This window comes from Lagenorhynchus albirostris, chromosome 16, assembly GCF_949774975.1.
Source record: "Lagenorhynchus albirostris chromosome 16, mLagAlb1.1, whole genome shotgun sequence".
Lineage (NCBI taxonomy): Eukaryota > Metazoa > Chordata > Mammalia > Artiodactyla > Delphinidae > Lagenorhynchus > Lagenorhynchus albirostris.
The window spans coordinates 21,460,325-21,472,271 of NC_083110.1; the positions used below are offsets into that span (position 1 = coordinate 21,460,325).

Here is an 11,947-nt window from a genome sequence, read left to right on the forward strand (position 1 = left end):
CTAATAAAAGTATCCCTCTTTCGCAGATGGGTCATCTATCCTCTGATTAAATATCTTAGCAACAGGGTGTTAGTGGTTTGATATTTCTTTTATGGGTTAAACCAAAATCCGGTCTTTACCATGAATGTCCTGTAGGGTCTTCCCTTGCTACCTCTTTGGCCTCACCTCCTATCACTCTCCCCTTGCTTGTTTTCATTACCCTAACCTACTTGCTGATACTCAGACATAAACTTAATCCTACAAAAGGCCTTTACACTTATTTGTGCTGTTTTGAACGTTCTTTCCTTTTAATAACCTTGGCTCTCTCCTTCACTTCATTCAGGTTTCTACTCAGATACCACTGTGTCAGAGAAGTCTTTTCCTCATCACACTCTAAAATAGCTTACCCCTCCCTTTACTCTCTATTTTCATTTTCTTCCCCTGCTTTATTTTTTTTCATGATTCTTGTTACTATCTGACATTATATATATTTCCTTATTTGTTCACTGTCTCCTCTCCTACCATTATCCAGTGCCGCCATGCCAACCCCCTGCCACACACACACTAGAATGTAACCTCCATGAGACAAAGGACTATTTACTGCTGAATCTCTAGCACATAGAGCATCTCTGGCATATACATAGGGGGCACTCAAATATTTGTTAGATGACTGCCTCCCTATATCTTCTTCATGTTGATCCTTTTGTTGTCCAGTGAAGTTCTACAGAACAAGTAATTTTTGCTTATGTAATAGTCCTTCAGAAGTTTAAAGAGGTTTATGTCCTCTTGTTTTTCCACTCAAAGCTAACTTTGATTCCTTCAGCATTTCCTTAATTCTCCACTACCTTATCTTTTCTGGGATGCTCTAGTTTGTTTAATTTCCTCTTAAAAAACGATGGTTAGAATTAAATGTAGTCTTTACAGCAATGTATAGAAGAACGGTACTTTCAATTATCTATAAACATTAGTCTTCTATTAATATAGTTTCAAAGAAGTTGTTTTCTCAGCAGTCATGTTATACTATTGGCTCATAAGAAGTACATGGTTAAGTCAAAAAGGGCTGTCAAGTTAGAATGTCATTGTCCTGCTGCTGCTGCTTTTTTCCCAAACATAATGTGACTTTTATTCCTTAAGGGGTTTGTGACCATAACTCTGGAAAGCCCAGAAGAAATACAGGATGTTAGCTGTGCTTGGAAAGAACTTAACAGAAAGCTGAGTAGTAATGCTGTGTCCCAAATTACCAGAATGTGCCTCCTAAAAGGAAATATGGTAGGCTTTTCTAGACAACTGCCGTACGATTATAAAGACTAGCAGATTCTTTTTTTTTTTTGAAGCCTAGTGGGATGTTCTCCATGTGTTAGTATGTTTCCACTTGTAAATTTGGGGAGTTATTTAAGTAACTCATTCCTCTAGAAAGCTGTAAAGTCATTCTGCTTAATTTGACTAATATCCGAGTTTTCTAAGTTTCTTCCTTTGTATACATATTACATGTGGTTGTGTGTGTTTATTTTCTAAGGTTAAGTAACTTATAATTGCAACAGCTAAACAGCTCTATTTTTTAGAGAATACACAATATTGGTTTTTAAGTGGCCTGCTATTGATTGATAATGAGGATAATAAAGTGAATTAAGTATTTTCATAGAATTATGAAATAGCAAAGTTAAGACCATCTGTAATATAAGTGACTGATTTCTTCTAATGGTTTTGAGAAAAGATGTTACATTTATTCATCTCACTTGACAACATAGGTTCTTTCTAGTCTATAATTTATTAGCCCATTTATTGGAAATAGTTATCTTTATCAAATTTAATACTACTTACCTTGAAAAAAGATCAGTGGCAAGTATGAGACAAATATGCACATTCAGAAAAATTGTGGAGGGGAAGGAAAATATACCAAGGTCCTTAGGGCAAAACTATATTTGAATATTAAACTAACTTGCAACTTATCAGCAACCAAAACCAAAGAGGAAGCATCTTAGGTTACTTCATTCTCGGTATCTGATAAACATTTCAGCACTTTACGAGAGAAAGTTTCTGGCACTACATTTTTAAAGGAGTTTATTAGATGGGTCATTTTACAAGGGACATGGAACATTATAGTGTCTACAAAAACTTTTCTAGAGAATACTGTAGATTCTCAGTAGTAGTCAGTTCTTATTAGATACTGGTTTACTCTTAGATTTAGGAAGTACAATTAGCAGCCATTCTGTGTCATGCATTATTATATATTAGCTGGTTTAGTCGTATAGGCAATCATGGGACCAGCTTAATCTTTTTTTAGCTAATACAAGATTACAAGCAGATATTTTAAAAAATCAACTCATATGCATCTAAATAAAAATTTTTTCATTTTGCTTTTAGGGTGTTTGCTTTGATGTTCCCACAACTGAGTCAGAAAGGTTACAGGTATTTAAATTTTATTTTTAAATAAATTATTTATTTTATTTTTGGCTGCATTGGGTCTTCGTTGCTGCACATGGGCTTTCTCCAGTTGCATTGAGCAGGGGCTGCACTTTGCTGCAGTGCGTGGGCTTCTCATTGCAGTGGCTTCTCTTGTTGCAGAGCACGGGCTCGAGGGTGCGTGGGCTTCAGTAGTTGTGGCTCGCGGGCTTAGTTGCTCCACAGCATGTGGGATCTTCCTGGACAAGGGCTCGAACCGTGTCCCTTGCATTGGCAGGCGGATTCTTAACCAGTGCGCCACCAGGGAAGCCTGGTATTTAAAAACTTTTGTCTGTTAAATAGTTAAGTATGTTTCTCTAAAAGATAGGGATTAAAAATAACATAGTCATAATATCATTATGACATTGATTGAGGCTAAATGCCTAGATCATTTAACAATTCCTTAATAAAATAATAATAAATAATAAATATCCAGTCTGTATCATAACTTAAAACATTTAAAAATTATGAATAATTTCAAACGTGAAAAAATAGAATTGCATACTGAATCCTCATGTACCCATCACCCACCTTGCACAGTTATCAACTCATGGCCAATTGTGTTTCATGTCTACTTCCAGCCACTTCCCCACTCTCTCCTGTATTCTTTTGAAACAAATTCTAGGAAGTCTGTCATTTCAACCATAAATATTTCTATATACCTAAAATATTAAAAACACTTTCCAAAAACACAATCGTAATACCATAACTAAACCCCCCAAAATAATAATTCCTCAATATTATCCAATTTTCTGTTTAAATTTTCCCTCTGTCTCCTACATCTTTTTAAATATAAGGAGGTCCATAAGGTTCATACATTGTAATTTTATGTTTGTCTCGTTTACTTTATAGGTTCTCCTTCCTTTCTCTCTTTCTTTAAAAAAATTTTCCTTGTATTTTATCTGTTGAAGAAAGAGATTGTCCACTAGATTCCTACACTGTGGAATTTGTCTGTTACATCCCTGTGCATATTTATATACATATTTTGAAACAAGAATGGGAGTATTTGTTTTTTAAAGTCTTTTTACAAATTCAGAATATATTGTAAACACATTTCTTTGTCAGCTGTATAGTTACTTGTTTTTATTGGCTTCCTGGCATTTGGCCACCTGGGTGGCCAACTTAATGTCCTATTTTCTGACATTTAGATTATTTCTAATACTAATATTCTGTTATAAACAGGTCAGCCTTAAATGTTGGCATAGCTAACTCTTTATGCATTGCCATGTTTGTCTCTTTAAGATGAACTTCTTAAGATGTCTGCTTGGCCAAAAGGTGTGTGTATTTTTAGGGCTTTGGTCATATATTGCCACCAGTGGTGTATGTGGCTGTTTGTCTCTGCTCACTATTACCTGAAGGTATTTTAATATTAACTTGCCTTGGCAACTCATGATCACAATGAAAAACAGTTAATGTAGCAGGATATGACATACCGATGCTCTTATGAGCTACAATGATTTTTTTTTTTTTTTTTTTGCACGGGCCTCTCACCGTGGCGGCCTCTCCCTCTGCGGAGCACAGGCTCCAGACGTGCAGGCTCAGTAGCCGTGGCCCACGGGCCCAGCTGCTCCGCGGCATGTGGGATCCTCCCGGACCGGGGCATGAACCCACGTCCCCTGCATTGGCAGGCAGACTCCCAACCACTGCGCCACCAGGGAAGCCCCTGCAATGATTTTTATATCTTGAGTTGTTTACCCCGATACCAAATTGTTTCCAATGGCTACATTTTTTAGTCCCTGGCTGGTGTTGACAGATTTTTAATCTCAGCTCACACTCCTTGCTTCTGTCAATGTATCTGCTGAAAGCAATGTACTACTTATTAGTGACTTATTCGTTTTGTGCTGAGAAACTGGTGCTCTCTTTTAGAATGTATAAACTGAGTAGGAATTTAGAGTCCCAAAATCAGCCTGAAAATTTCTCCTGAGACTAAAACTTAACTTCTAGAAACTTTTTTTTTGGGTGGGGGGGGGCACTGGGGAGGGGAACAAAGCTTTGTATTGTTATGTTAAATTTGAGATTTAAATTTTAACAGGATCGATTTTTTTCATTTTTAATGACATTTATTTTCTTTCTAATTTTACAAGCAGTACATGTTTATCGCACACAACTAGAAACACATGGAAGAATAAAGTAAAAAACAACAAGCACTCATAATCCTCACCCCCCAGAGATAACCACTGTTAGCATTTTGAAGAATTTCCTCCCATTGTCTGCATTTTTAAAAAAATTGAAGTATAATTGACCTACAAAACTGTGTTAGTACCAGATATACAATATAGTGATTCAATATTTCTATATATTACAAAATGATCGCTGTGATAAGTCTAGTTACTGTCACTGTTCAAAGATATTACAATGTAATTGACTCTGTTCCCCATGCTGTACATTTCATCCTTGTGATTAATTTATTTTGTAACTAAAAGTTTGTACTTCTTGATCTCTCTTATGTGTTTCACTCATACCCCCATCTCCCTCTCCTCTGGCAGCCACGTGTTTGTTCTCTGTATCTGAGTCTGTTTCTGTTTTGTTTGTTCATAAAACTTAGAAACTTTAGTGAATGAGCTTTGAATATGTTTTTGTTTTCTGGTCTTCTGTTTTGTTCTAGATACTTTGAACTTAATGGCTAGATGGCCTTTAGCTAATGGATATGAAAAGAGTCTCCTATATTCACGTGTTTGCTTATGGTTTCTATTTTGCATTTATATTAATCCTGTAAATTATCCCAACAGGCAGAGTGGCATGATTCAGACTGGGTACTCTCAGTGCCAGCCAAGTTGCCTGAAATTGAAGAATATTATGATGGAAGCACATCTTCTAATTCCAGACAGAGGAGTGGCTGGTCAAGTGGCCGGTCAGGCCGGTCGGGCCGGTCAGGTGGTCGATCTGGTGGCCGGTCAGGTAGACAGAGTCGACAGGGGAGTCGGTCAGGAAGTCGACAAGATGGTAGAAGACGAAGTGGGAACAGAAATCGGTCAAGAAGCGGGGGCCGCAAACGGAGTTTTGACTGGGATAGTTAATCTACCAGTGTGAGCTTGCCTATTTCTGCCTAATCATGTACATTATCCACCAAAAATTAGGTCATCATAGTTGAGGTCTGTGTCTGCTTTTGGCAAAGAAGTTGGTTGTATTTTTTTAAAAAGTATTTCACAAGAATGGTTGTAAACAAATCTACTTATCCAGTTATACCTTTGAATAAAAAAACCTCCTTTTATTGTCTCTTTTCACTGTGCATTAAGAATTTTCTCAATGTAATCTTTTAAAATTTCTTCTAAAATGTGGCAGTTAAGTCAATCTTAAGGTTACTTGCATTTTACAAAATGTGGTGTGTCTGTATTCAGATCACTTCTTCCATAGGATATATGGTAGAAAATAAGAAATCCCTTCTACGTTAAAGGGCTGTATAGATTGGTGACATGATTGGTTAGATGTAACATTTTAGATTTTAGATAAAGTTAATTAAAAGGTGTGCAAGCAGTGCATACTCAATAATTTATTCAACAGGTATGGGTTGAATGTCTTCTATGTGCCCATCACTATCCTAGTCCCTAGGGACATAGTAGTGAATAAGGCATGGTCACTATCTTCAAGGAACTTACAGTCTAAAGAAGCAATTATGGTTGAGATTAACACCTAATATTTAGGATGAAAGTAGGTATGGAATGCTAAGGATCTAGTTGGGGTGCACCTCACCAGCCTTAGGAGTCAGGCTTTTAGAAGAAGTGATACCCAAAAGGAGATGTAAAGCAGAAGTATAAGTTGATCTAGCCAGTTTAGAAGGGAGAGAGGGTTTGCAGTCCGAACAGTACAGGCACACCTTGTTTTATTGCATTTCGCAGATACTGTATATTTTACAAATGGAAGATTTGTGGCAGTCCTGTGTTGAACAAGTCTATTGGTCCCATTTTTCTGACAGCATTATTTTTTAATTAAGGTATGTACATTGTTCTTTCAGAGATAATGCTATTATACACTTAATAGACTCTGGTATTGTGTAAACATAACTTTTATATGCACTGGGAAACCAGAAAATTTGTGTGACTCACTTTATTGCAGTATTTGCTTTATTGTGGTGGTCTGGAACTGAACCTGTAATATTTCCAAGGGATGCCTGTATATGCAGAGGCCCAGAGGCAAAGAATAGCACTGTAAGTCTGAGGATCTCCAAATAGTTCAGTATGGCGTGCATGTGATGGAGGACAGGAATAAGAGAAGGAATTAGGGACCAGACTTTAAAGGTCCTATGTGCATTTTTAAGGGGTTGAAATGTTTTCTTGAAGGCAATGGGGAATCATTAAAGAGTTTACAATAAGGAGTAATGATGAGATTTGTGTTTTAGAAAGATTACTGAGGAGGTTGGATTGCAGAAGGGCCAGACTGGAGACTAGTAGCCCTCTTAAGATGCTGTCAGGGTAATCCAAGGTAGAGGTGATGGCGGTCTGCACTAATGATAGGTAACATATTTTGAGTAATGAGAACTGAGGCACTTGAGAAGTTGTTGCTTGTGTAGAATCACACAGCTGGATAATATATAGTGGAGTGAGGATTTGAACCAAGTCTAGCTTCTGAACCAGTGCTCTTAACCACTGTGCTAGATAGTGGCAATGGACTTTGAGGAACATGGATAGATTTCAGAGGTTTTTAGGAAATGGAATTGTTAGGACTTAGTGCTTTGGATTGGAAGATAAGAGAGGCAGAAGAATAAAACCTAGGCTTTGTCACTGAGATAGGTACTAGAACAAAGCAAGAAGAGTTATGGGGAGAGAGTGGGAATATGATTAGTTCAGGATTAGATGTATTTTAATATTGAGTAGTCCATGAGATATAGCAGAGGAGATAAACAGTAGGCGGTTGGATTTATAGGTCTGAAGCAGGAGAGAGATCTGTTCTAAAGATTTGGGAATAATAAACAAAAAATGGTAATTGTAGTTAAGTTAGTAGATGAGATGATCCAGGGAAAGTATAGTGAGGTAAGAGGGCTGAAAAGAACCCCGAGGCACACCAACATACTTAACTGCATAGCAGAGGAAAGGGGATCCCACTGAGAAGGGATGACAAGAAGAGGGCATAAAGCCCAGAAGTACAAGGCTTTCAAAGGAACCAGAAGACAAGTCTGAAATGGCCCTTGGATTTGGCAAAAAGACATTGACATGGGGAGCAACCATATATATATATATTTTTTAATTTATTTATTTATCTTTGGCTGTACTGGGTCTTCGTTTCTGTGCGAGGGCTTTCTCTAGTTGTGGCGAGCGGAGGCCACTCTTCATCACGGTGCGTGGGCCTCTCACTATCACGGCCTCTCGTTGTGGAGCACAAGCTGCAGAGGCGCAGGCTCAGTAGTTGTGGCTCACAGGCCCAGTTGCTCCGCGGCATATGGGATCTTCCCAGACCAGGGCTCGAACCCGTGTCCCCTGCACTGGCAGGCAGACTCTCAATCACTGCGCCACCAGGGAAGCCCCGGGAGCAACCATATTAATAGAGTATTGAGAGTAGAAGCTATTTAACTGTGGCTTAAGCAGGAAATGGGAGATAAAGCAGTAGGGACAACAAACATGAACACGTCTTCCAGAAATTTGGCTGTGAATTCAAGGGAAGAATAAGCTAAAGCTGGACGTAGAAAAAAGGATATGAAATTGCAGTGAGAATTTTGTGTTGGTGAGGTGGAGAGATGAGGGAAATCGGAGCATGGTGAAATACTAATATGGGAGGGAGCCAGAAAGGAGGCAGGAGGAGACAGAATGAATGTATGATGGAGCAAAATCCCTATGAGGACCCAGACAGATGAGCTCAAGCACACTCTGGAGATTTTAGCCTTAGATGGTAGAAGCACATCTCTAACATTTTGTCAGAGGAAAGTATGATTATCATGTAGGTGTTTGCAGGTATTAAGGTAAAAAGTTGAGGGAGTGCCTGCCTGATGTCTTCTGTTTTTTTTTTTCCCTGTGGTATTTTTGCATGGTCATCCACTGAAGGTGAAGAGGGAAGTAGTACGCTAGGAGATTTGAGGAGAGTGGAGAAATGCTCAGGTATTGACTACAGAACATGATGAAGAACTCCTCAGGCAAACTAGGGGTCACAGCTGAGGTGAGAGACTGAATTTGTAGTGGCATTAGTCAGAGTGATTATGTGATTTCCTATGACAACCCTCAGCATCAAGTTGTAGGAGTGGAGATGGGAGACAGTTGATTGAGGATTGGGGTTTTGCTCTGTAAGATGAAAGGATGACAAGGTGAAGGTGTTAAGGACTCAGCAAAAGTGATTAGAGTAATGGCCCAAGGAATCTAGACTGCTTAGGGATTGAAGTGGAGATGGGGTTGATAGCAGGGAGGACGTAGAAGGGGCATGGGAGTGAAGGTCAGTGAGGGCTGACTGAATTTGAGATTTCAAAAGTGGAGCAGTTGAGGAGAAGACAATTGCAGAGTATGGTGGTAGGCCTGTTGGGGGCAAAGGTTATTTCAGTTGAGGTGGTCAAAGAACTGAGAAGCCAGTGTTATGTGGATGGTTTTCATGGACAGTGAAGTCCTCTCGAATGAAGACAAACAAGGACTGAGGAGGGAGAGGAAGACTAACCCAGGTGCCAAAATACCAGGAAGTGGTGGAGGTTGGTAAATTACCTGAATTAGCAGGGGGGAAAGGTGAGATTACCACAGATTTTCAAAGGGACCAGGGCGTTTATGTGAAAGTCAAGGAGTAATAATCAGGAAGCTTTGGGGAAGAGAGGAGGACACCAGTGTATATCGAATGTGAGGGAATAAGCAACATATGTATGAGAAAGCTATATGGGAGTATTTTCCAGTAAGAGCCAGATTTTAGTTAAACCAAGGAGGGAAGAAGGACTCTCAGTGCTGGATTGAGAAAGGGGGAAGTTTTGATTATAGGCAGTGGGATTCCAGATAGCTATATGACTGGGAGGAGGGGATCTCAGTTGCCTCTGCATCTGAGTAAATGTGAGCTCTGTATTTATACCCAAGATGGAATAGGGGCTCCATTCCTACTGAGGTGCTTGGTTCACCAGCACCTACTGCAGGTGCTGTGTTCCTACGAGGTGCCAGGCACTATGTTTGGGATATAAAGGTGAATAAGGAGTTCTCAGTCTCTGCCCTTGAGAGCTCAGAATCTAGTGAAATAGATGGACACATAAACCTAGGTCCATGGCAGTGACTAAGTGTGATGATTTGAGAGTTCTGAACAAGGAAGCCTAGCTCACCCCAGGAATGCAGGTGGGAGTTCAGAGAAAGCTTTTTGGCCATGATGACTGAATGTGAATTAAGTGAGGTAAAAGAGACAGAAGTGGGAACGTGCATCCAGGCAAAGGCACAGAATAGCTAATAAAACACAGCCTATGTATGGCGAACTGTAAGTAGCTCTTGTTGCCAGGATCTTAACTATGAGGAAAGCAGTGGTGAGAACACGACAAGTGTCATATCTTGTTGTGTGTGTTTTTTTTTAAGTGTCATATCTTGGAAGGCTTCATAGGCCTTGTTTTGGACAGCCACTGAAGGGTTTCAGGGAGGAGAGTGAAAAAGATAAGCATGTAGGCAAATGCCAGCAAGGGGGAGGATGGATTTAAGGGGTCCTCCTGCTAAAGGCTGGCTTCCCTATTAGCAAGAAAAGGGGGACAGATCCTAAGAAGATAAAATACCTTTCCATGTCTCCTGAAAGAAGGAGGGGGCAGGGCAAATTCCTCACCAAATTCTCAGCTTTGGACTGCATTCAGCCACTTATATTTACTCTGCTCCTTCTTCACAGAGCCCAGCAACTTCATGGCTCCACCTTTTGGCTATTCAGAGCCTTCTGTTTAGTACTCTGTACCCTAATGTTGTGGTCCCTTAATATCTACTTGAACTTGAATCTATTACCCTGATCTTCAGCTTTTGAATTTGTAAATAATATGTTTTATTCCCTTCAGCATTATAAATCTGAATAATAAATTCACATTTAGGTGTGAATGTCTGAGAGCCTTCTCTCACATTATTTTTGTTTTGTATAATTTGGGAGTAGTGCTTAATAGTCATTTTTAAAAAACTATATTCCTTTTCTTTTTAACAATTTTAAAAATTTTTATTTATTTATTTTTGGCTGCGTTGGGTCTTTGTTGCTGAGCGCGGGCTTTCTCTAGTTATGGCGAGCGAGGGCTACTCTTCGTTGTGGTGTGCGGGCTTCTCATTGCAGTGGCTTCTCTTGTTGCAGAGCACGGGCTCTAGGCGCGCAGGCTTCAGTAGTTGTGGCTCACGGGCTCTAGAGCGCAGGCTCAGTAATTGTGGCGCATGGGCTTAGTTGCTCCGCGGCATGTCGGATCTTCCAGGACCAGGGATCGAACCCATGTCCCCTGCATTGGCAGGCGGATTCTTAACCACTGCGCCACTGGGGAAGTCCCAAAACTATACTCCTTTTAAAAAATATTATAATAGTAATATATGTCCATTGTTGAAAATTTGAAAAAATAGAGAAGCAAATGGAAGAAAATTAAAACCACCTATAATACCTCTCTCAGAGATAATTACTGCTAACATTTTGTGGTATAGACTTTTGAATTCACTGTGTGTGTATACAAACTTTTTGAAATAGAAATTCTCCCAATTTTATGAAAACATATTACATCATCTACATCAGAGGAAACTGGTCTGGCAGAATCAATATTCAAGAAGTACTTCCCGTTTCCTATCAAATGGATATAAGATCCATATATTCTACTTGTTACTGAATTTTGTACTGATGATTAGATTAAATACAGTAATTTGGCCACCTTTGAGCCAGAAAGGGCCTTTCGCATGTTTCCTCTTGGAATTTTGGCTTTGTGCCTATGTGCAGGTATGTTACAAAGGAATTTATATACTTTATAAGCCTTGACAAAAATTTTCCATTTAGTACCATTTTGGGCTTACCCTGTTGCTGAACATCTGTTGGTAATAAAAATGTCCCCGGGGCTTCCCTGGTGGCGCAGTGGTTGAGAGTCGGTCTGCCTATGCAGGGGACACGGGTTCGTGCCCCGGTACGGGAGGATACCACATGCCGCGGAGCGGCTGGGCCCGTGAGCCATGGCCACTGAGCCTGCGCGTCCGGAGCCTGTGCTCCACAACGGGAGAGGCCACAACAGTGAGAGGCCCGCGTACTGCAAAAAAAAAAAAAGAAAAAAAAAATGTCCATGTACTGTGTACAGCCATATCATATACTGCAGTATCACATAATTTTGTGGTTTATTAACCAGACTGCAGGTTCCTAACTGCTTTCCTGCCTGGGCATACAACTAAAATTTATTTCAAAGGGTTTCTTCCTTATCCCACTACTAGTGGTAGGCTAGTGTGTGTCAGGCACTGTCCAAAATCTTAAGGATACAAAAAGAAATCAAAGCTCCTGGCTCAAGGATATCAGAGTGTAAGTGAAAGCACTGTTGTATATTTACATAAATTTATCTGCTAAAAAATTGACACTGAAACAATAATTTGTGAAATATGAAAAATTTCCTTTAAACTGTCAGATTAAAAAATGTGCAGCAAAAACTAATCTTATGAAATACAGAAATAGA

The 11,947-nt window shown here is 39.5% G+C and overlaps 1 protein-coding gene across 4 annotated transcripts in view; it reads left to right on the top strand.

Annotated features, from left to right (window-relative positions):
- DDX50 (DExD-box helicase 50) overlaps positions 1 to 5,645 on the top strand; it is a 32,594-nt gene extending 26,949 nt beyond the window's left edge. For all 4 annotated transcript variants that reach the window (XM_060126285.1, XM_060126284.1, XM_060126287.1 and 1 more), the window contains 3 exons: positions 1,114 to 1,248; positions 2,344 to 2,388; positions 5,151 to 5,645. In XM_060126285.1, coding sequence (XP_059982268.1) covers positions 1,114 to 1,248; positions 2,344 to 2,388; positions 5,151 to 5,438 — 468 coding nt within the window. In that variant the 3' untranslated portion in view covers positions 5,439 to 5,645. The remainder of the gene's footprint in view (positions 1 to 1,113; positions 1,249 to 2,343; positions 2,389 to 5,150) is intronic.
- Positions 5,646 to 11,947: the final 6,302 nt, after the last annotated feature.